Here is a 25937-nt window from a genome sequence, read left to right as displayed (position 1 = left end):
CGTCGTGTTACTTTATAAGACATACAACATAAAGTGATAGCATAAAGTTACAGATAACTTTATAATTTGTACTTTGTTTATTTGTATTTGTCTATTCGTCGAAATTACTCAATAAAGGCTGTTTCGAAGAATCGTTTGATGAATAGGCTACTACAATGGAACACGCGTCGGTTACGCGGCTCAATCTATGAGTGGATTTGGAAATTTACAGTGCCTAACCCCCCAACCACCAGTAGACATGGTTGAAGTGCCCTTGAACAAGGCACCTAACCCCCAACCAGCAGTAACCATGGCTGAAGTGCCCTTGAAGAAAGCCCCTAACCCCCAACCAGCAGTAATCATGGCTGAAGTGCCCTTGAATAAGGCACCTAACCCTCCAACTACTTCCCAGGCACGGCAGCAGGTGCCTATGTGTGTTCACTCCGGAAGGGTTAAATGCATTGATGAATATCCCTAAAAGGGTTATTGATGGTTCTTCTTTGTCAGTGTGCTGTGGTACAGTCCACGTCCCTTCTTCAGTGTGCTGTGGTACAGTCCACTTCCTTTCTTCAGTGTGCTGTGGTACAGTCCACTTCCTTTCTTCAGTGTGCTGTGGTACAGTCCATGTCCCTCATGGTGCACAGCCTTGATGCTGAGAGCAGGGGAGAACCAACTGTGTACTAGAGTTTTTTGTAGAGTTTTAACATTCACCTTCGTCAACCTTTAAAATTGTAGCAATGCTGATATAACATAAAGGCCTGACAGCCATAACTTGATCACTTATAATTAGAAAACCACTCAGTGCATAGGGGATGCTGGGTATATTCCGATTCAGGGGGTGTCAGATTCCGTACACTGCCACGGTGTTGCTGAGGCATTTATACACAGGATGGTAACTGGATTGGTTTATGAAGTGAAAGGGATTTTATGACTCAGGGGTGCAGCAGGACTATTGGTCACAGAGCATTCCAGTTGTGTGTATTTAATGATGGTTTGGTTGCTGTGTTTCAGGTGGAGATCCTGAGGAAGTGTGATTTTTACATCAGTGTATCACAATGAAAAATCCAACTATTGTGGACAAAGACTGTGATTCCAGTGAAACTACTGAATTTGCTAGTTTAGTAATGTTGAACATCAGAAGCAAATGACATTAATCTGTAATTTAGGTGGAAGCCCTTTAGAATTGGCATTTACTACATCACATTCTGTGCTACTTGGGAGATGTATTCTGATTTGAATCACTTCTTGAAAGTATGACTGTAAATGGATAGCTTTGTGGATTGAAGATATTTCTAAATTTAAAAATTTGCAATTTAAATGAAATATTTTTTTAAAGAATTTCATTATTACTATATTTCTTTTTATAATATGCCTTATATGAATAAACATATGGTAAATAGTGACATATATGTTGAATGGTTTAGAGTATCTTATTCTAAACTGTAATGCATTATTCTGACTGAGTGGAAGCATCAAAAAGAATGCTTCCCCCCCTGTCCTGCCTACACTGCTCATGGTGCAACTCAACGTCAACCTACAAAGTCCGCTCAGCAACGGATGACGTCCGCAGCTTTTCCTGCTTTTTCTATTGGCTGATACCAACGTTTCCGCATGTGAGTTCTATGGAAGACGAAGGAAACGCCGAAGAGTAAATCGCTATAGAAAGTTCTGTTTCTTTCGCAACAGATCCGCCTCAAACAGCCTATTTAATCTGAATTAGAGACTCTAATTTAAACAGAAATAGAAAGATGGATAAACGGATACATACAATTTGTCTTTTAATCATGTTTGGAGGAATTCCGCAAACGTTGGGTGGTAAGTTGAAATATGTCTGCGCCACTGTTGAAATCGAAAGTAAAAAGCGACACGCAACGAAAATTACTCTGAAATAAAATAAGCAGTTTCAGTGTGTTTGATTTTAAACGAACGGTCTTTGCTATTTATTGTTTAATTTAAATATACGCCAATATGGCGTTTCGTACTAGCAAGGACATGCTTTCCTTATGTTTTGAACAATTAAAGACGTTTTTATAAGAAGGACGTTTTTGCTTATTCTACTACTGCTCATTAGAGCCACTGTTCTGGTTTTAATTTTGGATCCAAATGTGTCTGTGTGAATAGCGTTTTATACCTATGCTGACCTACGTTGTCGTGGCCTAGAGCTAAAGAGAAACTAATTTAAGGCTCTTCATGTGATGTCATGTGTCTCTTTATGCTTTAAAATGGAAGATGTAACAATTCATCTTTTATTGTCTCCACTCAGCAATATTTGGTTGAGATAGCTGCTCGAATCATCGGACATCAGCACTAATTAACCACACACACCTCCCTACACTGCTACTACTCATTTAAACATTTTAATTTGCTCTCACACCATCACACAATGTAGAATTTTCAGCGTATACAAAAAATGTGTAGGATGTCCAATTCCCATACAATCTGTGTAGTAACAATCTGTAGAGTAGCATTATGTATTTACATTGCCAACATGCAATACAACTTAATACCAGCGTAGATTAAAATATTTATTTGCCTTATAGCGCGGCAGATAAGTTATTCACAAAGGTGGAGATGGACATGTCCTTCATTTACATACTGCAGAAACCAGATCAAAGAAATTGAGAGATAACTACAACAGACAAGCAGTACTGGATAGTTTGCATATTCCTTGACAAAGAAAACACTAGGGATGCACCGATTCCGATATTAATATCTGTATCGGTCCCGATATTGGAAAAAATTCTAGATTGGGTATCTGTGACAATGTGACCGATCCATAAAAACAGATCTATTCAGTCTAATTCTATGCTTGTAACGCTCTTCGGAGTTAGTTCAACCTTAAATATCCACTCTGTTCCGGATAGAAGTGAACTTGGACAGTTAACAGGCGAGTGAAACACGAAGCACACAGAGGAGAGGTGAATTGCTGACTCGTACTCGCGCTGGTGGTATTCCACTTAGTCCGTTTATTTGCTGGTTGACCAAAATAAACCTGGGCTCCAGCACTACTTGACTGTTCATACATAAACTGGTGAGTTGTCCAAAGCTCATTGAATGCGTTACTTACAGAAATAAAATAAAGATAAAATAAAGAGCAGTGGTCTGAGTTGGACTATGGCAGAAACCTAAAAACAACAATATTGCATACGCGCATAACTCGCTCCCTTAAAGAGACAGTACACATATTTCTGGCCGTTACATGCTTTGTGCTCTGCGTGATGTCTGCGCTAGCAAACTAGCCGCATAGGTATTGCTGTTTCTCTTATTTCATCTCCTTATTTGTTTTTATTAGGGTTCACACACATAGTGTGGGAACCCTATTGTAATTGCTCGAGTTTTTAGGGTTCACACACATAGTGTGGGAACCCTATTGTAATTGCTCGAGTTTTTAGGGTTCACACACATAGTGTGGGAACCCTATTGTAATTGCTCGAGTTTTTCTTCTTATTATTATTATTTTTCAGGCTGTAAAACGCATACTGCAGCCTAGACCGTAAGGCCCAGAAACACCAAACTTGTCAGACAGGTGCACCAGAGGTGCAATGAGGGAAACCCAGACAATGACCCACATTGGCCTGATGGTGGCGCTATAGCGCAGCATTTTGCGTTTTGGTCCATATCTCCTACACCGTAGGTCATAGAAACGAAATTCCACTTCTGATGGATTCCTTGGATCAAACCAAACAAAAAAGCCTCTAGGACCCTTTAGCTCCGCCCACTTAGATTTCGAGTTAATTTGCATAATGTGCAAAATCACACACATCTTTGAGCGCGAACTAGTCCCTGGATTTTTCACATACATGCACATATGTGGTATCAAAACGTTCAGAAGAGTCTGAACTTTAAAATGTATCCAACAAAAATGCTAATTTCTTCACTACCTAGTCAGTATAAGCCAATCAAATGAGGGGGCGTAAATTCAATAGTAAATTTTGCGCATATGGAGCTCTAACTTAAGAAAACTTGCATGTAATGAGATGGCACTTCACAGACAGCTTCCCTGTGAGGGTCTGGGGCAGCTTGCAGAGGTTGCCATACCTCACCTGCTAGGGGGCGCTATAACATGCAAAAATTTGCCCCATGCACTCAGATTGGCCGATCCACATGAAACTTGGCAGACATCATCTATGGGCCTCTGGGAACCAGGTCCTAAAGCAGACATGCCATACTTCCAAAATGGCTGACGTAATCGGCCAATTAGTGATCGGCACGCGTTTGACAGGCTTACCATTGGTCGATCTGCACGAAACCTCTTGGGTGTGGACAAGTGCACGCCCCCTATGACATAATCCAGCCGGGTGTCGATTGGCCACTGGGGGGCGCTATTGCAAAAAAAGCAAGTGTATCCCCTACATAATTCCACTTGGGAACATGCAATTGGACTCTTTTGATTCCTTGCAGTAGTGCGAACAACTTTCCCATTACATGTCCTATTAAAAAATGCACAGTTTATTTACAGTTAATAATAGTTTGAAATCATCACTTTTCATACTCCTCCTAGGATTTTCATACTATCATGTCAAGCAAAGTCTTATAATACTCTACAGAGTGTGAAATCAAAAAACAATCCAAAGATTTTGGATTTGAGGACACTTATACCTGCTAAATATTTTTTTAATGGACAGCATCGATACATATAATATTCATATTCTTAAAGCTCTTTCATATTTTATCCAATTCTGACCAAAATGCACAGGCCCATTCAGAATCCCATCCTCAACAAATTTGTCAAGTTTCATCTAAATCGGTTATCGTATGGCTCTACAGTGCAGTATTATATACAATGCATAAAAATGCATGTAAAGTCCCTCTGTCACCTTCTCCTTCTCACACGCACGCAAGCTGAAACTCACACTCTCAGTCTCTCTCACACTCTCACCCACATTCCCCCTCCCATCTCTGTGCCCTAAGTAAACATTGCTCTGGCTACCTAGATCTCTCTGTGTCTATTAACCAGGCACACACACACATACAGGCGCAAGCAGGCCTTCCTATAGCATTCACAATGACACTTCCCTAGCCATACCCACCCATATCTCAGTGACTAACACATGCTCATACAAACTGATATTTGGCTTCTTTTTTGTCTCTCTATATGTATGTATAGTTTCTATGTATACTTATGTATGTATGTATTAGTATATGTTGTCATAGTTTGAGTACATACACTACCACACACACACACACACACACACACACACACTTCTACCTAAATGTATGTATAGTTTGTATGCATATCTGTCCAGTCATAACAGTCATGTCAGTCCAGTCATGTCAGTCATTTCAGTCCAGTCATATCAGTCATGTCAGTCCAGTCATGTCAGACATAAGTCATGTCAGTCATATCAGTCATGTCATTACAGTCATGCCAGTCATGTCACTCATTCCAGTTATGTCAGTCATATCAGTCATATTACTTTTGTTCATCATGCCAGTGATGTCATTTCAGTCATGCCAGTCATATCAGTTATGTCAGTCATGCCAGTCATGCCAGTCATGTCAGTCATGTAATGCCAGGCTTTGCAGACTACATTCATACTTTGAATACACGGGCAGTCATGTGAGGCGTGCAAGGTGTGCAAGGAGTGAATTAACAAAGCATAGTCTCTGGCACCCTCAATCTCTCTCTGTCTGTAATATACAGGCCCAATCATGTATAGACAAATGCAGGCCTTCCTATATTGTTCACATAGATGCAGCCCTAGCCAGATGTGCTATTTCTGTGTCTCCCTTTCTGACACACGCAGATGTCATCACACTCTATCTGTAGAGCACACACTGGCCAAACCCAAACAGCTTCTTTTCACTTTTAGGTCTAAAGGACCTTTTGGGCTTCCTTTTGCCTATTGAGGCCAAAATATGCCTATTTGTGTGTGAACCCGCCAATCGCCGCTTGCGGCTATATTTAGGGTTCACACACACATAGTGTGGGAACCCTATTGTAATTGCTGGTATTTTTCTTATTTTTCTTATTCTTTTGCCCATTTTTTGACATAAAATGCATCGTGCAGCCTAGACCGTAATGCCTAGAAAACCCAATCTTGGCAAAAAGGTTCAGTTACCTCCAAGGACCAGATTCCCATACAGGGACCCCAAATTGGCCTGATGGTGGCGCTATAGCAGACCATATTGACTTTTTGTCCATATCTCCTACACCGTAGGTCCTAGAACCAAAATTCCAGTTCCTATGCATTCCTTGACTAAATCCAATAGGACAATTAATATACAACCATTAAGCTCCGCCCACTTAGATTTCGAGTTAATTTGCATAATGTGCAAAATCACACACATCTTTGAGCGCGAACTAGTCCCTGGATTTTTCACATACGTGCACATATGTGGTATCAAAACGTTCAGAAGAGTCTGAACTTTAAAATGTATCCAACAAAAATGCTAATTTCTTCACTACCTAGTCAGTATAAGCCAATCAAATGAGGGGGCGTAAATTCAATAGTAAATTTTGCACATATGGAACTCTAACTTAAGAAAACTTGCATGTAATGAGATGGCACTTCACAGACAGCTTCCGTGTGAGGGTCTGGGGCAGCTCGCAGTGGTTGCCATACCTCACCTGCTAGGGGGCGCTATAACATGCAAAAATTTGCCCCATGCACTCAGATTGGCCGATCCACATGAAACTTGACAGACATCATCTATGGGCCTCTGGAAACCAGGTCCTAAAGCAAACATGCCATACTTCCAAAATGGCTGACGTAATCGGCCAATCAGTGATCGGCACGCGTTTGACAGGCTTACCATTGGTCGATCTGCACGAAACCTCTTGGGTGTGGACAAGTGCACGCCCCCTATGACATAATCCAGCCGGGTGTCGATTGGCCACTGGGGGGCGCTATTGCAAAAAAAGCAAGTGTATCCCCTACATAATTCCACTTGGGAACATGCAATTGGACTCTTTTGATTCCTTGCAGTAGTGCGAACAACTTTCCCATTACATGTCCTATTAAAAAATGCACAGTTTATTTACAGTTAATAATAGTTTGAAATCATCATTTTTCATACTCCTCCTAGGATTTTCATACTATCATGTCAAGCAAAGTCTTATAATACTCTACAGAGTGTGAAATCAAAAAACAATCCAAAGATTTTGAATTTGAGGACACTTATACCTGCTAAATATTTTTTTAATGGACAGCATCGATACATATAATATTCATATTCTTAAAGCTCTTTCATATTTTACCCAATTCTGACCAAAATGCACAAGCCCATTCAGAATCCCATCCTGAACAAATTTGTCAAGTTTCATCTAAATCGGTTATCGTATGGCTCTACAGTGCAGTATTATATACAATGCATAAGAATGCATGTAAAGTCCCTCTGTCACCTTCTCCTTCTCACACGCACGCAAGCTGAAACTCACACTCTCAGTCTCTCTCACACTCTCACCCACATTCCCCCTCCCATCTCTGTGCCCTAAGTAAACATTGCTCTGGCTACCTAGATCTCTCTGTGTCTATTAACCAGGCACACACACACATACAGGCACAAGCAGGCCTTCCTATAGCATTCACAATGACACTTCCCTAGCCATACCCACCCATATCTCAGTGACTAACACATGCTCATACAAACTGATATTTGGCTTCTTTTTTGTCTCTCTCTCTCACACAAACACACAGACACACACACCTTTATACCTATATGTATGTATAGTTTCTATGTATACTTATGTATGTATGTATTAGTATATGTTGTCATAGTTTCAGTACATACACTACCACACACACACACACACACACACACACACACACACACACTTCTACCTAAATGTATGTATAGTTTGTATGCATATCTGTCCAGTCATAACAGTCATGTCAGTCCAGTCATGTCAGTCATTTCAGTCCAGTCATATCAGTCATGTCAGTCCAGTCATGTCAGACATAAGTCATGTCAGTCATATCAGTCATGTCATTACAGTCATGCCAGTCATGTCACTCATTCCAGTTATGTCAGTCATATCAGTCATATTACTTTTGTTCATCATGCCAGTGATGTCATTTCAGTCATATCAGTTATGTCAGTCATGCCAGTCATGTCAGTCATGTAATGCCAGGCTTTGCAGACTACATTCATACTTTGAATACACGGGCAGTCATGTTAGGCGTGCAAGGTGTGCAAGGAGTGAATTAACAAAGCATAGTCTCTGGCACCCTCAATCTCTCTCTGTCTGTAATATACAGGCCCAATCATGTATAGACACAATATAGGCCTTCCTATATTGTTCACATAGATGCAGCCCTAGCCAGATGTGCTATTTCTGTGTCTCCCTTTCTGACACACGCAGATGTCATCACACACTATCTGTAGAGCACACACTGGCCAAACCCAAACAGCTTCTTTTCACTTTTAGGTCTAAAGGACCTTTTGGGCTTCCTTTTGCCTATTGAGGCCAAAATATGCCTATTTGTGTGTGAACCCGCCAATCGCCGCTTGCGGCTATTTAGGGTTCACACACACATAGTGTGGGAACCCTATTGTAATTGTTAGAATTTTTCTTTCTTATTATTCTTTGTCCCATTTTTTGACCTAAAACGTATTGTGCAGCCTAGACCGTAATGCCTAGAAACCCCAAACTTGGCAAAAAGGTTCAGTTAACTCCAAGGACCAGATTCCCATACAGGGACCCAAATTGGCCTGATGGTGGCGCTATAGCAGACCATATTGACGTTTTGTCCATATCTCCTACACCGTAAGTCCTAGAACCAAAATTCCAGTTCCTATACATTCCTTGACTAAATTCAATAGGACAATTAATATACAACCATTAAGCTCCGCCCACTTAGATTTCGAGTTAATTTGCATAATGTGCAAAATCACACACATATTTGAGCGCGAACTAGTCCCTGGATTTTTCACATACATGCACATATGTGGTATCAAAACGTTCAGAAGAGTCTGAACTTTAAAATGTATCCAACAAAAATGCTAATTTCTTCACTACCTAGTCAGTATAAGCCAATCAAATGAGGGGGCGTAAATTCAATAGTAAATTTTGCGCATATGGAGCTCTAACTTAAGAAAACTTGCATGTAATGAGATGGCACTTCACAGACAGCTTCCCTGTGAGGGTCTGGGGCAGCTCGCAGAGGTTGCCATACCTCACCTGCTAGGGGGCGCTATAACATGCAAAAATTTGCCCCATGCACTCAGATTGGCCGATCCACATGAAACTTGACAGACATCATCTATGGGCTTCTGGAAACCAGGTCCTAAAGCAGACATGCCATACTTCCAAAATGGCTGACGTAATCGGCCAATCAGTGATCGGCACGCGTTTGACAGGCTTACAATTTGTCGATCTGCACGAAACCTCTTGGGTGTGGACAAGTGCACGCCCCCTATGACATAATCCAGCCGGGTGTCGATTGGCCACTGGGGGGCGCTATTGCAAAAAAAGCAAGTGTATCCCCTACATAATTCCACTTGGGAACATGCAATTGGACTCTTTTGATTCCTTGCAGTAGTGCGAACAACTTTCCCATTACATGTCCTATTAAAAAATGCACAGTTTATTTACAGTTAATAATAGTTTGAAATCATCACTTTTCATACTCCTCCTAGGATTTTCATACTATCATGTCAAGCAAAGTCTTATAATACTCTACAGAGTGTGAAATCAAAAAACAATCCAAAGATTTTGGATTTGAGGACACTTATACCTGCTAAATATTTTTTTTATGGACAGCATCGATACATATAATATTCATATTCTTAAAGCTCTTTCATATTTTACCCAATTCTGACCAAAATGCACAAGCCCATTCAGAATCCCATCCTGAACAAATTTGTCAAGTTTAATCTAAATCGGTTATCGTATGGCTCTACAGTGCAGTATTATATACAATGCATAAGAATGCATGTAAAGTCCCTCTGTCACCTTCTCCTTCTCACACGCACGCAGCCTGAAACTCACACTCTCAGTCTCTCTCACACTCTCACCCACATTCCCCCTCCCATCTCTGTGCCCTAAGTAAACATTGCTCTGGCTACCTAGATCTCTCTGTGTCTATGAACCAGGCACACACACATACAGGCGCAAGCAGGCCTTCCTATAGCATTCACAATGACACTTCCCTAGCCATACCCACCCATATCTCAGTGACTAACACATGCTCATACAAACTGATATTTGGCTTCTTTTTTGTCTCTCTCTCTCACACAAACACACAGACACACACACCTTTATACCTATATGTATGTATAGTTTCTATGTATATTTATGTATGTATGTATTAGTATATGTTGTCATAGTTTGAATACATATACTACCACACACACACACACACACACACACACACACACACACACACACACACTTCTACCTAAATGTATGTATAGTTTGTATGCATATCTATAGTATATGTATAGTATATGTCAGTCATACCAGTGATGTCAGTCATATCAGACATGCCAGTCCAGTCATGTCAGTTATATCAGTCATGTTCTGCCAGTCATGTAAGTCATGTCATGCCAATCATTTCAGTCCAGTCATATCAGTCCTATCAGTCATGTCAGTCAAATCTTCAAATCATTAGTCATGCCAGTTATGTCAGTCATATCAGTCATGTTAATTTTGTTCGTCATGCCAGAGATGTCATTCCAGTCATGCCAGTCATATCAGTTATGTCAGTAATGCCAGTCATGTCAGTCATGCCAGGCTTTGCAGACTACATTCATACTTTGAATACACAGGCAGTCATGTTAGGCGTGCTACGTGTGCAAGGAGTGAAATAACAAAGCATAGTCTCTGGCTCCCTCAATCTCTCTCTGTCAGTAATATAGAGGCCCAATCATGTATAGACAAGTGCAGGCCTTCCTATACTGTTCACATAGATGCAGCTCTAGTTAGGGTTCACACACACATAGTGTGGGAACCCTATTGTAATTGCTGGTATTTTTCTTATTTTTCTTATTCTTTTGCCCATTTTTTGACATAAAATGCATCGTGCAGCCTAGACCGTAATGCCTAGAAAACCCAATCTTGGCAAAAAGGTTCAGTTACCTCCAAGGACCAGATTCCCATACAGGGACCCCAAATTGGCCTGATGGTGGCGCTATAGCAGACCATATTGACTTTTTGTCCATATCTCCTACACCGTAGGTCCTAGAACCAAAATTCCAGTTCCTATGCATTCCTTGACTAAATTCAATAGGACAATTAATATACAACCATTAAGCTCCGCCCACTTAGATTTCGAGTTAATTTGCATAATGTGCAAAATCACACACATCTTTGAGCGCGAACTAGTCCCTGGATTTTTCACATACGTGCACATATGTGGTATCAAAACGTTCAGAAGAGTCTGAACTTTAAAATGTATCCAACAAAAATGCTAATTTCTTCACTACCTAGTCAGTATAAGCCAATCAAATGAGGGGGCGTAAATTCAATAGTAAATTTTGCACAAATGGAACTCTAACTTAAGAAAACTTGCATGTAATGAGATGGCACTTCACAGACAGCTTCCGTGTGAGGGTCTGGGGCAGCTCGCAGTGGTTGCCATACCTCACCTGCTAGGGGGCGCTATAACATGCAAAAATTTGCCCCATGCACTCAGATTGGCCGATCCACATGAAACTTGACAGACATCATCTATGGGCCTCTGGAAACCAGGTCCTAAAGCAGACATGCCATACTTCCAAAATGGCTGACGTAATCGGCCAATCAGTGATCGGCACGCGTTTGACAGGCTTACCATTGGTCGATCTGCACGAAACCTCTTGGGTGTGGACAAGTGCACGCCCCCTATGACATAATCCAGCCGGGTGTCGATTGGCCACTGGGGGGCGCTATTGCAAAAAAAGCAAGTGTATCCCCTACATAATTCCACTTGGGAACATGCAATTGGACTCTTTTGATTCCTTGCAGTAGTGCGAACAACTTTCCCATTACATGTCCTATTAAAAAATGCACAGTTTATTTACAGTTAATAATAGTTTGAAATCATCACTTTTCATACTCCTCCTAGGATTTTCATACTATCATGTCAAGCAAAGTCTTATAATACTCTACAGAGTGTGAAATCAAAAAACAATCCAAAGATTTTGGATTTGAGGACACTTATACCTGCTAAATATTTTTTTAATGGACAGCATCGATACATATAATATTCATATTCTTAAAGCTCTTTCATATTTTACCCAATTCTGACCAAAATGCACAAGCCCATTCAGAATCCCATCCTGAACAAATTTGTCAAGTTTCATCTAAATCGGTTATCGTATGGCTCTACAGTGCAGTATTATATACAATGCATAAGAATGCATGTAAAGTCCCTCTGTCACCTTCTCCTTCTCACACGCACGCAAGCTGAAACTCACACTCTCAGTCTCTCTCACACTCTCACCCACATTCCCCCTCCCATCTCTGTGCCCTAAGTAAACATTGCTCTGGCTACCTAGATCTCTCTGTGTCTATTAACCAGGCACACACACATACAGGCACAAGCAGGCCTTCCTATAGCATTCACAATTGACACTTCCCTAGCCATACCCACCCATATCTCAGTGACTAACACATGCTTATACAAACTGATATTTGGCTTCTTTTTTGTCTCTCTCTCACACAAACACAGACACACACACCTTTATACCTATATGTATGTATAGTTTCTATGTATACTTATGTATGTATGTATTAGTATATGTTGTCATAGTTTGAATACATATACTACCACACACACACACACACACACACACACACACACACACACACTTCTACCTAAATGTATGTATAGTTTGTATGCATATCTATAGTATATGTATAGTATATGTCAGTCATACCAGTGATGTCAGTCATATCAGTCATGTCAGTCCAGTCATGTCAGTCAAATCTTCAAATCATTACAGTCATGCCAGTTATGTCAGTCATATCAGTCATGTTAATTTTGTTCGTCATGCCAGTGATGTCATTCCAGTCATGCCAGTCATATCAGTTATGTCAGTAATGCCAGTCATGTCAGTCATGCCAGGCTTTGCAGACTACATTCATACTTTGAATACACAGGCAGTCATGTTAGGCGTGCTACGTGTACAAGGAGTGAATTAACTAAGCATAGTCTCTGGCTCCCTCAATCTCTCTCTGTCAGTAATATACAGGCCCAATCATGTATAGACAAGTGCAGGCCTTCCTATACTGTTCACATAGATGCAGCCATAGCCAGATGTGCTATTTTTGTGTCTCCCTTTCTGACACACACAGATGTCATCACACTCTACATCTGTAGAGCACACACTGGCCAAACCCAAACAGCCTTTTTTTCACTTTTAGGTCTAAAGGACCTTTTGGGCTTCCTTTTGCCTATTGAGGCCAAAATGCCTATTGGTGTGTGAACCCGCCAATCGCCGCTTGCGGCTATATTTCTTCTTATTATTATTATTTTTCAGGCTGTAAAACGCATACTGCAGCCTAGACCGTAAGGCCCAGAAACACCAAACTTGTCAGACAGGTGCACCAGAGGTGCAATGAGGGAAACCCAGACAATGACCCACATTGGCCTGATGGTGGCGCTATAGCGCAGCATTTTGCGTTTTGGTCCATATCTCCTACACCGTAGGTCATAGAAACGAAATTCCACTTCTGATGGATTCCTTGGATCAAACCAAACAAAAAAGCCTCTAGGACCCTTTAGCTCCGCCCACTTAGATTTCGAGTTAATTTGCATAATGTGCAAAATCACACACATCTTTGAGCGCGAACTAGTCCCTGGATTTTTCACATACATGCACATATGTGGTATCAAAACGTTCAGAAGAGTCTGAACTTTAAAATGTATCCAACAAAAATGCTAATTTCTTCACTACCTAGTCAGTATAAGCCAATCAAATGAGGGGGCGTAAATTCAATAGTAAATTTTGCGCATATGGAGCTCTAACTTAAGAAAACTTGCATGTAATGAGATGGCACTTCACAGACAGCTTCCCTGTGAGGGTCTGGGGCAGCTTGCAGAGGTTGCCATACCTCACCTGCTAGGGGGCGCTATAACATGCAAAAATTTGCCCCATGCACTCAGATTGGCCGATCCACATGAAACTTGGCAGACATCATCTATGGGCCTCTGGGAACCAGGTCCTAAAGCAGACATGCCATACTTCCAAAATGGCTGACGTAATCGGCCAATCAGTGATCGGCACGCGTTTGACAGGCTTACCATTGGTCGATCTGCACGAAACCTCTTGGGTGTGGACAAGTGCACGCCCCCTATGACATAATCCAGCCGGGTGTCGATTGGCCACTGGGGGGCGCTATTGCAAAAAAAGCAAGTGTATCCCCTACATAATTCCACTTGGGAACATGCAATTGGACTCTTTTGATTCCTTGCAGTAGTGCGAACAACTTTCCCATTACATGTCCTATTAAAAAATGCACAGTTTATTTACAGTTAATAATAGTTTGAAATCATCACTTTTCATACTCCTCCTAGGATTTTCATACTATCATGTCAAGCAAAGTCTTATAATACTCTACAGAGTGTGAAATCAAAAAACAATCCAAAGATTTTGGATTTGAGGACACTTATACCTGCTAAATATTTTTTTAATGGACAGCATCGATACATATAATATTCATATTCTTAAAGCTCTTTCATATTTTATCCAATTCTGACCAAAATGCACAGGCCCATTCAGAATCCCATCCTCAACAAATTTGTCAAGTTTCATCTAAATCGGTTATCGTATGGCTCTACAGTGCAGTATTATATACAATGCATAAAAATGCATGTAAAGTCCCTCTGTCACCTTCTCCTTCTCACACGCACGCAAGCTGAAACTCACACTCTCAGTCTCTCTCACACTCTCACCCACATTCCCCCTCCCATCTCTGTGCCCTAAGTAAACATTGCTCTGGCTACCTAGATCTCTCTGTGTCTATTAACCAGGCACACACACACATACAGGCGCAAGCAGGCCTTCCTATAGCATTCACAATGACACTTCCCTAGCCATACCCACCCATATCTCAGTGACTAACACATGCTCATACAAACTGATATTTGGCTTCTTTTTTGTCTCTCTATATGTATGTATAGTTTCTATGTATACTTATGTATGTATGTATTAGTATATGTTGTCATAGTTTGAGTACATACACTACCACACACACACACACACACACACACACACTTCTACCTAAATGTATGTATAGTTTGTATGCATATCTGTCCAGTCATAACAGTCATGTCAGTCCAGTCATGTCAGTCATTTCAGTCCAGTCATATCAGTCATGTCAGTCCAGTCATGTCAGACATAAGTCATGTCAGTCATATCAGTCATGTCATTACAGTCATGCCAGTCATGTCACTCATTCCAGTTATGTCAGTCATATCAGTCATATTACTTTTGTTCATCATGCCAGTGATGTCATTTCAGTCATGCCAGTCATATCAGTTATGTCAGTCATGCCAGTCATGCCAGTCATGTCAGTCATGTAATGCCAGGCTTTGCAGACTACATTCATACTTTGAATACACGGGCAGTCATGTGAGGCGTGCAAGGTGTGCAAGGAGTGAATTAACAAAGCATAGTCTCTGGCACCCTCAATCTCTCTCTGTCTGTAATATACAGGCCCAATCATGTATAGACAAATGCAGGCCTTCCTATATTGTTCACATAGATGCAGCCCTAGCCAGATGTGCTATTTCTGTGTCTCCCTTTCTGACACACGCAGATGTCATCACACTCTATCTGTAGAGCACACACTGGCCAAACCCAAACAGCTTCTTTTCACTTTTAGGTCTAAAGGACCTTTTGGGCTTCCTTTTGCCTATTGAGGCCAAAATATGCCTATTTGTGTGTGAACCCGCCAATCGCCGCTTGCGGCTATATTTAGGGTTCACACACACATAGTGTGGGAACCCTATTGTAATTGCTGGTATTTTTCTTATTTTTCTTATTCTTTTGCCCATTTTTTGACATAAAATGCATCGTGCAGCCTAGACCGTAATGCCTAGAAAACCCAATCTTGGCAAAAAGGTTCAGTTACCTCCAAGGACCAGATTCCCATACAGGGACCCCAAATTGGCCTGATGGTGGCGCTATAGCAGACCATATTGACTTTTTGTCCATATCTCCTACACCGTAGGTCCTAGAACCAAAATTCCAGTTCCTATGCATTCCTTGACTAAATTCAATAGGACAATTAATATACAACCATTAAGCTCCGCCCACTTAGATTTCGAGTTAATTTGCATAATGTGCAAAATCACACACATCTTTGAGCGCGAACTAGTCCCTGGATTTTTCACATACGTGCACATATGTGGTATCAAAACGTTCAGAAGAGTCTGAACTTTAAAATGTATCCAACAAAAATGCTAATTTCTTCACTACCTAGTCAGTATAAGCCAATCAAATGAGGGGGCGTAAATTCAATAGTAAATTTTGCACATATGGAACTCTAACTTAAGAAAACTTGCATGTAATGAGATGGCACTTCACAGACAGCTTCCGTGTGAGGGTCTGGGGCAGCTCGCAGTGGTTGCCATACCTCACCTGCTAGGGGGCGCTATAACATGCAAAAATTTGCCCCATGCACTCAGATTGGCCGATCCACATGAAACTTGACAGACATCATCTATGGGCCTCTGGAAACCAGGTCCTAAAGCAGACATGCCATACTTCCAAAATGGCTGACGTAATCGGCCAATCAGTGATCGGCACGCGTTTGACAGGCTTACCATTGGTCGATCTGCACGAAACCTCTTGGGTGTGGACAAGTGCACGCCCCCTATGACATAATCCAGCCGGGTGTCGATTGGCCACTGGGGGGCGCTATTGCAAAAAAAGCAAGTGTATCCCCTACATAATTCCACTTGGGAACATGCAATTGGACTCTTTTGATTCCTTGCAGTAGTGCGAACAACTTTCCCATTACATGTCCTATTAAAAAATGCACAGTTTATTTACAGTTAATAATAGTTTGAAATCATCATTTTTCATACTCCTCCTAGGATTTTCATACTATCATGTCAAGCAAAGTCTTATAATACTCTACAGAGTGTGAAATCAAAAAACAATCCAAAGATTTTGAATTTGAGGACACTTATACCTGCTAAATATTTTTTTAATGGACAGCATCGATACATATAATATTCATATTCTTAAAGCTCTTTCATATTTTACCCAATTCTGACCAAAATGCACAAGCCCATTCAGAATCCCATCCTGAACAAATTTGTCAAGTTTCATCTAAATCGGTTATCGTATGGCTCTACAGTGCAGTATTATATACAATGCATAAGAATGCATGTAAAGTCCCTCTGTCACCTTCTCCTTCTCACACGCACGCAAGCTGAAACTCACACTCTCAGTCTCTCTCACACTCTCACCCACATTCCCCCTCCCATCTCTGTGCCCTAAGTAAACATTGCTCTGGCTACCTAGATCTCTCTGTGTCTATTAACCAGGCACACACACATACAGGCACAAGCAGGCCTTCCTATAGCATTCACAATGACACTTCCCTAGCCATACCCACCCATATCTCAGTGACTAACACATGCTCATACAAACTGATATTTGGCTTCTTTTTTGTCTCTCTCTCTCACACAAACACACAGACACACACACACCTTTATACCTATATGTATGTATAGTTTCTATGTATACTTATGTATGTATGTATTAGTATATGTTGTCATAGTTTCAGTACATACACTACCACACACACACACACACACACACACACACACACACACACACACACACTTCTACCTAAATGTATGTATAGTTTGTATGCATATCTGTCCAGTCATAACAGTCATGTCAGTCCAGTCATGTCAGTCATTTCAGTCCAGTCATATCAGTCATGTCAGTCCAGTCATGTCAGACATAAGTCATGTCAGTCATATCAGTCATGTCATTACAGTCATGCCAGTCATGTCACTCATTCCAGTTATGTCAGTCATATCAGTCATATTACTTTTGTTCATCATGCCAGTGATGTCATTTCAGTCATATCAGTTATGTCAGTCATGCCAGTCATGTCAGTCATGTAATGCCAGGCTTTGCAGACTACATTCATACTTTGAATACACGGGCAGTCATGTTAGGCGTGCAAGGTGTGCAAGGAGTGAATTAACAAAGCATAGTCTCTGGCACCCTCAATCTCTCTCTGTCTGTAATATACAGGCCCAATCATGTATAGACACAATATAGGCCTTCCTATATTGTTCACATAGATGCAGCCCTAGCCAGATGTGCTATTTCTGTGTCTCCCTTTCTGACACACGCAGATGTCATCACACACTATCTGTAGAGCACACACTGGCCAAACCCAAACAGCTTCTTTTTCACTTTTAGGTCTAAAGGACCTTTTGGGCTTCCTTTTGCCTATTGAGGCCAAAATATGCCTATTTTTAGGGTTCACACACACATAGTGTGGGAACCCTATTGTAATTGTTAGAATTTTTCTTTCTTATTATTCTTTGTCCCATTTTTTGACCTAAAACGTATTGTGCAGCCTAGACCGTAATGCCTAGAAACCCCAAACTTGGCAAAAAGGTTCAGTTAACTCCAAGGACCAGATTCCCATACAGGGACCCAAATTGGCCTGATGGTGGCGCTATAGCAGACCATATTGACGTTTTGTCCATATCTCCTACACCGTAAGTCCTAGAACCAAAATTCCAGTTCCTATACATTCCTTGACTAAATTCAATAGGACAATTAATATACAACCATTAAGCTCCGCCCACTTAGATTTCGAGTTAATTTGCATAATGTGCAAAATCACACACATATTTGAGCGCGAACTAGTCCCTGGATTTTTCACATACATGCACATATGTGGTATCAAAACGTTCAGAAGAGTCTGAACTTTAAAATGTATCCAACAAAAATGCTAATTTCTTCACTACCTAGTCAGTATAAGCCAATCAAATGAGGGGGCGTAAATTCAATAGTAAATTTTGCGCATATGGAGCTCTAACTTAAGAAAACTTGCATGTAATGAGATGGCACTTCACAGACAGCTTCCCTGTGAGGGTCTGGGGCAGCTCGCAGAGGTTGCCATACCTCACCTGCTAGGGGGCGCTATAACATGCAAAAATTTGCCCCATGCACTCAGATTGGCCGATCCACATGAAACTTGACAGACATCATCTATGGGCTTCTGGAAACCAGGTCCTAAAGCAGACATGCCATACTTCCAAAATGGCTGACGTAATCGGCCAATCAGTGATCGGCACGCGTTTGACAGGCTTACAATTTGTCGATCTGCACGAAACCTCTTGGGTGTGGACAAGTGCACGCCCCCTATGACATAATCCAGCCGGGTGTCGATTGGCCACTGGGGGGCGCTATTGCAAAAAAAGCAAGTGTATCCCCTACATAATTCCACTTGGGAACATGCAATTGGACTCTTTTGATTCCTTGCAGTAGTGCGAACAACTTTCCCATTACATGTCCTATTAAAAAATGCACAGTTTATTTACAGTTAATAATAGTTTGAAATCATCACTTTTCATACTCCTCCTAGGATTTTCATACTATCATGTCAAGCAAAGTCTTATAATACTCTACAGAGTGTGAAATCAAAAAACAATCCAAAGATTTTGGATTTGAGGACACTTATACCTGCTAAATATTTTTTTTATGGACAGCATCGATACATATAATATTCATATTCTTAAAGCTCTTTCATATTTTACCCAATTCTGACCAAAATGCACAAGCCCATTCAGAATCCCATCCTGAACAAATTTGTCAAGTTTAATCTAAATCGGTTATCGTATGGCTCTACAGTGCAGTATTATATACAATGCATAAGAATGCATGTAAAGTCCCTCTGTCACCTTCTCCTTCTCACACGCACGCAGCCTGAAACTCACACTCTCAGTCTCTCTCACACTCTCACCCACATTCCCCCTCCCATCTCTGTGCCCTAAGTAAACATTGCTCTGGCTACCTAGATCTCTCTGTGTCTATGAACCAGGCACACACACATACAGGCGCAAGCAGGCCTTCCTATAGCATTCACAATGACACTTCCCTAGCCATACCCACCCATATCTCAGTGACTAACACATGCTCATACAAACTGATATTTGGCTTCTTTTTTGTCTCTCTCTCTCACACAAACACACAGACACACACACCTTTATACCTATATGTATGTATAGTTTCTATGTATATTTATGTATGTATGTATTAGTATATGTTGTCATAGTTTGAATACATATACTACCACACACACACACACACACACACACACACACACACACACACACACTTCTACCTAAATGTATGTATAGTTTGTATGCATATCTATAGTATATGTATAGTATATGTCAGTCATACCAGTGATGTCAGTCATATCAGACATGCCAGTCCAGTCATGTCAGTTATATCAGTCATGTTCTGCCAGTCATGTAAGTCATGTCATGCCAATCATTTCAGTCCAGTCATATCAGTCCTATCAGTCATGTCAGTCAAATCTTCAAATCATTAGTCATGCCAGTTATGTCAGTCATATCAGTCATGTTAATTTTGTTCGTCATGCCAGAGATGTCATTCCAGTCATGCCAGTCATATCAGTTATGTCAGTAATGCCAGTCATGCCAGGCTTTGCAGACTACATTCATACTTTGAATACACAGGCAGTCATGTTAGGCGTGCTACGTGTGCAAGGAGTGAAATAACAAAGCATAGTCTCTGGCTCCCTCAATCTCTCTCTGTCAGTAATATAGAGGCCCAATCATGTATAGACAAGTGCAGGCCTTCCTATACTGTTCACATAGATGCAGCTCTAGCCAGATGTGCTATTTTTGTGTCTCCCTTTCTGACACACGCAGATGTCATCACACTCTACATCTGTAGAGCACACACTGGCCAAACCCAAACAGCTTTTTTTTCACTTTTAGGTCTAAAGGACCTTTTGGGCTTCCTTTTGCCTATTGAGGCCAAAATGCCTATTGGTGTGTGAACCCGCCAATCGCCGCTTGCGGCTATATTTTTTCTTCTTATTCTTTTGCCCATTTTTTGACATAAAATGCATCGTGCAGCCTAGACCGTAATGCCTAGAAAACCCAATCTTGGCAAAAAGGTTCAGTTAACTCCAAGGACCAGATTCCCATACAGGGACCCAAATTGGCCTGATGGTGGCGCTATAGCAGAGCATATTGACTTTTTGTCCATATCTCCTACACCGTAGGTCCTAGAACCAAAATTCCAGTTCCTATGCATTCCTTGACTAAATTCAATAGGACAATTAATATACAACCATTAAGCTCCGCCCACTTAGATTTCGAGTTAATTTGCATAATGTGCAAAATCACACACATCTTTGAGCGCAAACTAGTCCCTGGATTTTTCACAGACATGCACATATGTGGTATCAAAACGTTCAGAAGAGTCTGAACTTTAAAATGTATCCAACAAAAATGCTAATTTCTTCACTACCTAGTCAGTATAAGCCAATCAAATGAGGGGGCGTAAATTCAATAGTAAATTTTGCACATATGGAGCTCTAACTTAAGAAAACTTGCATGTAATGAGATGGCACTTCACAGACAGCTTCCGTGTGAGGGTCTGGGGCAGCTCGCAGAGGTTGCCATACCTCACCTGCTAGGGGGCGCTATAACATGCAAAAATTTGCCCCATGCACTCAGATTGGCCGATCCACATGAAACTTGACAGACATCATCTATGGGCCTCTGGGAACCAGGTCCTAAAGCAGACATGCCATACTTCCAAAATGGCTGACGTAATCTGCCAATCAGTGATCGGCACGCGTTTGACAGGCTTACCATTGGTCGATCTGCACGAAACCTCTTGGGTGTGGACAAGTGCACGCCCCCTATGACATAATCCAGCCGGGTGTCGATTGGCCACTGGGGGGCGCTATTGCAAAAAAAGCAAGTGTATCCCCTACATAATTCCACTTGGGAACATGCAATTGGACTCTTTTGATTCCTTGCAGTAGTGCGAACAATTTTCCCATTACAAGTCCTATTAAAAAATGCACAGTTTATTTACAGTTAATAACAGTTTGAAATCATCACTTTTCATACTGCTCCTAGGATTTTCATACTATCATGTCAAGCAAAGTCTTATAATACTCTACAGAGTGTGAAATCAAAAAACAATCCAAAGATTTTGGATTTGAGGACACTTATACCTGCTAAATATTTTTTTAATGGACAGCATCGATACATATAATATTCATATTCTTAAAGCTCTTTCATATTTTATCCAATTCTGACCAAAATGCACAAGCCCATTCAGAATCCCATCCTGAACAAATTTGTCAAGTTTCATCTAAATCGGTTATCGTATGGCTCTGCAGTGCAGTATTATATACAATGCATAAAAATGCATGTAAAGTCCCTCTGTCACCTTCTCCTTCTCACACGCACGCAAGCTGAAACTCACACACTCAGTCTCTATCACACTCTCACCCACATTCCCCCTCCCATCTCTGTGCCCTAAGTAAACATTGCTCTGGCTACCTAGATCTCTCTGTGTCTATTAACCAGGCACACACACATACAGGCGCAAGCAGGCCTTCCTATAGCATTCACAATGACACTTCCCTAGCCATACCCACCCATATCTCAGTGACTAACACATGCTCATACAAACTGATATTTGGCTTCTTTTTTGTCTCTCTCTCTCTCACACAAACACACAGACACACACACCTTTATACCTATATGTATGTATAGTTTCTATGTATACTTATGTATGTATGTATTAGTATATGTTGTCATAGTTTGAGTACATACACTACCACACACACACACACACACACACACACACACACACACACACACATCTACCTAAATGTATGTAAAGTTTGTATGCATATCTATAGTATATGTATAGTATATGTCAGTCATGCCAGTGATGTCAGTCATATCAGAAATGCCAGTCATGTCAGTTACATCAGTCATGTCAGTCATGCCAGTCATGTAAGTCATGTCATGCCAATCATTTCAGTCCAGTCATATCAGTCATGTCAGTCAAATCATCAAATCAATACAGGCCCAATCATGTATAGACACATGCAGGCTTTCCTATATTGTTCACATAGATGCAGCCCTAGCCAGATGTGCTATTTCTGTGTCTCCCTTTCTGACATACGCAGATGTCATCACACACTCTACATCTGTAGAGCACACACTGGCCAAACCCAAACAGCTTCTTTTCACTTTTAGGTCTAAAAGACCTTTTGGGCTTCCTTTTGCCTATTGAGGCCAAAATGCCTATTGGTGTGTGAACCCGCCAATCGCCGCTTGCGGCTATATTTCTTTCTTATTCTTTGTCCCATTTTTTGACCTAAAACGTATTGTGCAGCCTAGACCGTAATGCCTAGAAACCCCAAACTTGGCAAAAAGGTTCAGTTACCCCCAAGGACCAGATTCCCATACAGGGACCCAAATTGGCCTGATGGTGGCGCTATAGCAGACCATATTGACTTTTTGTCCATATCTCCTACACCGTAGGTCCTAGAACCAAAATTCCAGTTCCTATACATTCCTTGACTAAATTCAATAGGACAATTAATATACAACCATTAAGCTCCGCCCACTTAGATTTCGAGTTAATTTGCATAATGTGCAAAATCACACACATTTTTGAGCGCGAACTAGTCCCTGGATTTTTCACATACATGCACATATGTGGTATCAAAACGTTCAGAAGAGTCTGAACTTTAAAACGTATCCAACAAAAATGCTAATTTCTTCACTACCTAGTCAGTATAAACCAATCAAATGAGGGGGCGTAAATTCAATAGTAAATTTTGCGCATATGGAGCTCTAACTTAAGAAAACTTGCATGTAATGAGATGGCACTTCACAGACAGCTTCCCTGTGAGGGTCTGGGGCAGCTCGCAGAGGTTGCCATACCTCACCTGCTAGGGGGCGCTATAACATGCAAAAATTTGCCCCATGCACTCAAATTGGCCGATCCACATGAAACTTGACAGACATCATCTATGGGCCTCTGGGAACCAGGTCCTAAAGCAGACATGCCATACTTCCAAAATGGCTGACGTAATCGGCCAATCCGTGATCGGCACGCGTTTGACAGGCTTACCATTGGTCGATCTGCACGAAACCTCTTGGGTGTGGACAAGTGCACACCCCCTATGACATAATCCAGCCGGGTGTCGATTGGCCACTGGGGGGCGCTATTGCAAAAAAAGCAAGTGTATCCCCTACATAATTCCACTTGGGAACATGCAATTGGACTCTTTTGATTCCTTGCAGTAGTGCGAACAACTTTCCCATTACATGTCCTATTAAAAAATGCACAATTTATTTACAGTTAATAATAGTTTGAAATCATCACTTTTCATACTCCTCCTAGGATTTTCATACTATCATGTCAAGCAAAGTCTTATAATACTCTACAGTGTGTGAAATCAAAAAACAATCCAAAGATTTTGGATTTGAGGACACTTATACCTGCTAAATATTTTTTTAATGGACAGCATCGATACATATAATATTCATATTCTTAAAGCTCTTTCATATTTTACCCAATTCTGACCAAAATGCACAAGCCCATTCAGAATCCCATCCTGAACAAATTTGTCAAGTTTCATCTAAATCTGTTATTGTATGGCTCTACAGTGCAGTATTATATACAATGCATAAGAATGCATGTGAAGTCCCTCTGTCACCTTCTCCTTCTCACACGCACGCAAGCTGAAACTCACACACTCAGTCTCTCTCACACTCTCACCCACATTCCCCCTCCCATCTCTGTGCCCTAAGTAAACATTGCTCTGGCTACCTAGATCTCTCTGTGTCTATTAACCAGGCACACACACATACAGGCGCAAGCAGGCCTTCCTATAGCATTCACAATGACACTTCCCTAGCCATACCCACCCATATCTCAGTGACTAACACATGCTCATACAAACTGATATTTGGCTTCTTTTTTGTCTCTCTCTCTCTCACACAAACACACAGACACACACACCTTTATACCTATATGTATGTATAGTTTCTATGTATACTTATGTATGTATGTATTAGTATATGTTGTCATAGTTTGAGTACATACACTACCACACACACACACACACACACACACACACACACACACACACACACACACACACACACACACACATCTACCTAAATGTATGTAAAGTTTGTATGCATATCTATAGTATATGTATAGTATATGTCAGTCATGCCAGTGATGTCAGTCATATCAGAAATGCCAGTCATGTCAGTTACATCAGTCATGTCAGTCATGCCAGTCATGTAAGTCATGTCATGCCAATCATTTCAGTCCAGTCATATCAGTCATTTCAGTCCAGTCATATCAGTCATGTCAGTCAAATCATCAAATCAATACAGGCCCAATCATGTATAGACACATGCAGGCTTTCCTATATTGTTCACATAGATGCAGCCCTAGCCAGATGTGCTATTTCTGTGTCTCCCTTTCTGACATATGCAGATGTCATCACACACTCTACATCTGTAGAGCACACACTGGCCAAACCCAAACAGCTTCTTTTCACTTTTAGGTCTAAAAGACCTTTTGGGCTTCCTTTTGCCTATTGAGGCCAAAATGCCTATTGGTGTGTGAACCCGCCAATCGCCGCTTGCGGCTATATTTAGGGTTCACACACACATAGTGTGGGAACCCTATTGTAATTGTTAGAATTTTTCTTTCTTATTATTCTTTGTCCCATTTTTTGACCCAAAACGTATTGTGCAGCCTAGACCGTAATGCCTAGAAACCCCAAACTTGGCAAAAAGGTTCAGTTAACTCCAAGGACCAGATTCCCATACAGGGACCCAAATTGGCCTGATGGTGGCGCTATAGCAGACCATATTGACGTTTTGTCCATATCTCCTACACCGTAAGTCCTAGAACCAAAATTCCAGTTCCTATACATTCCTTGACTAAATTCAATAGGACAATTAATATACAACCATTAAGCTCCGCCCACTTAGATTTCGAGTTAA

At 41.1% G+C, this 25937-nt stretch overlaps 1 protein-coding gene across 3 annotated transcripts in view; it reads left to right on the top strand.

Moving 5' to 3' along the window:
* The window catches only part of LOC143514721 (major histocompatibility complex class I-related protein 1-like), a 67703-nt gene that overhangs the window by 11055 nt on the left and 30711 nt on the right, over nucleotides 1–25937 (top strand). For 2 of the 3 annotated variants that reach the window (XM_077006258.1, XM_077006257.1), the window contains one exon: nucleotides 991–1794. The exons of the other annotated variant lie outside the window; for it this stretch is intronic. Coding sequence is in view for 1 of the 2 variants with exons in the window: in XM_077006257.1 (XP_076862372.1) it covers nucleotides 1728–1794 (67 nt within the window). In the remaining variant the exon portion in view is untranslated. Of the gene's footprint in view, nucleotides 1–990; nucleotides 1795–25937 lie in introns of those variants that run through there. 3 annotated transcript variants of the gene reach the window in all.

Source organism: Brachyhypopomus gauderio, chromosome 5 (assembly GCF_052324685.1).
Source record: "Brachyhypopomus gauderio isolate BG-103 chromosome 5, BGAUD_0.2, whole genome shotgun sequence".
NCBI classification, from domain to species: domain Eukaryota; kingdom Metazoa; phylum Chordata; class Actinopteri; order Gymnotiformes; family Hypopomidae; genus Brachyhypopomus; species Brachyhypopomus gauderio.
Note: the sequence above shows the minus strand (reverse complement) of the source record. Positions and strands in the feature narration are given on the sequence as shown.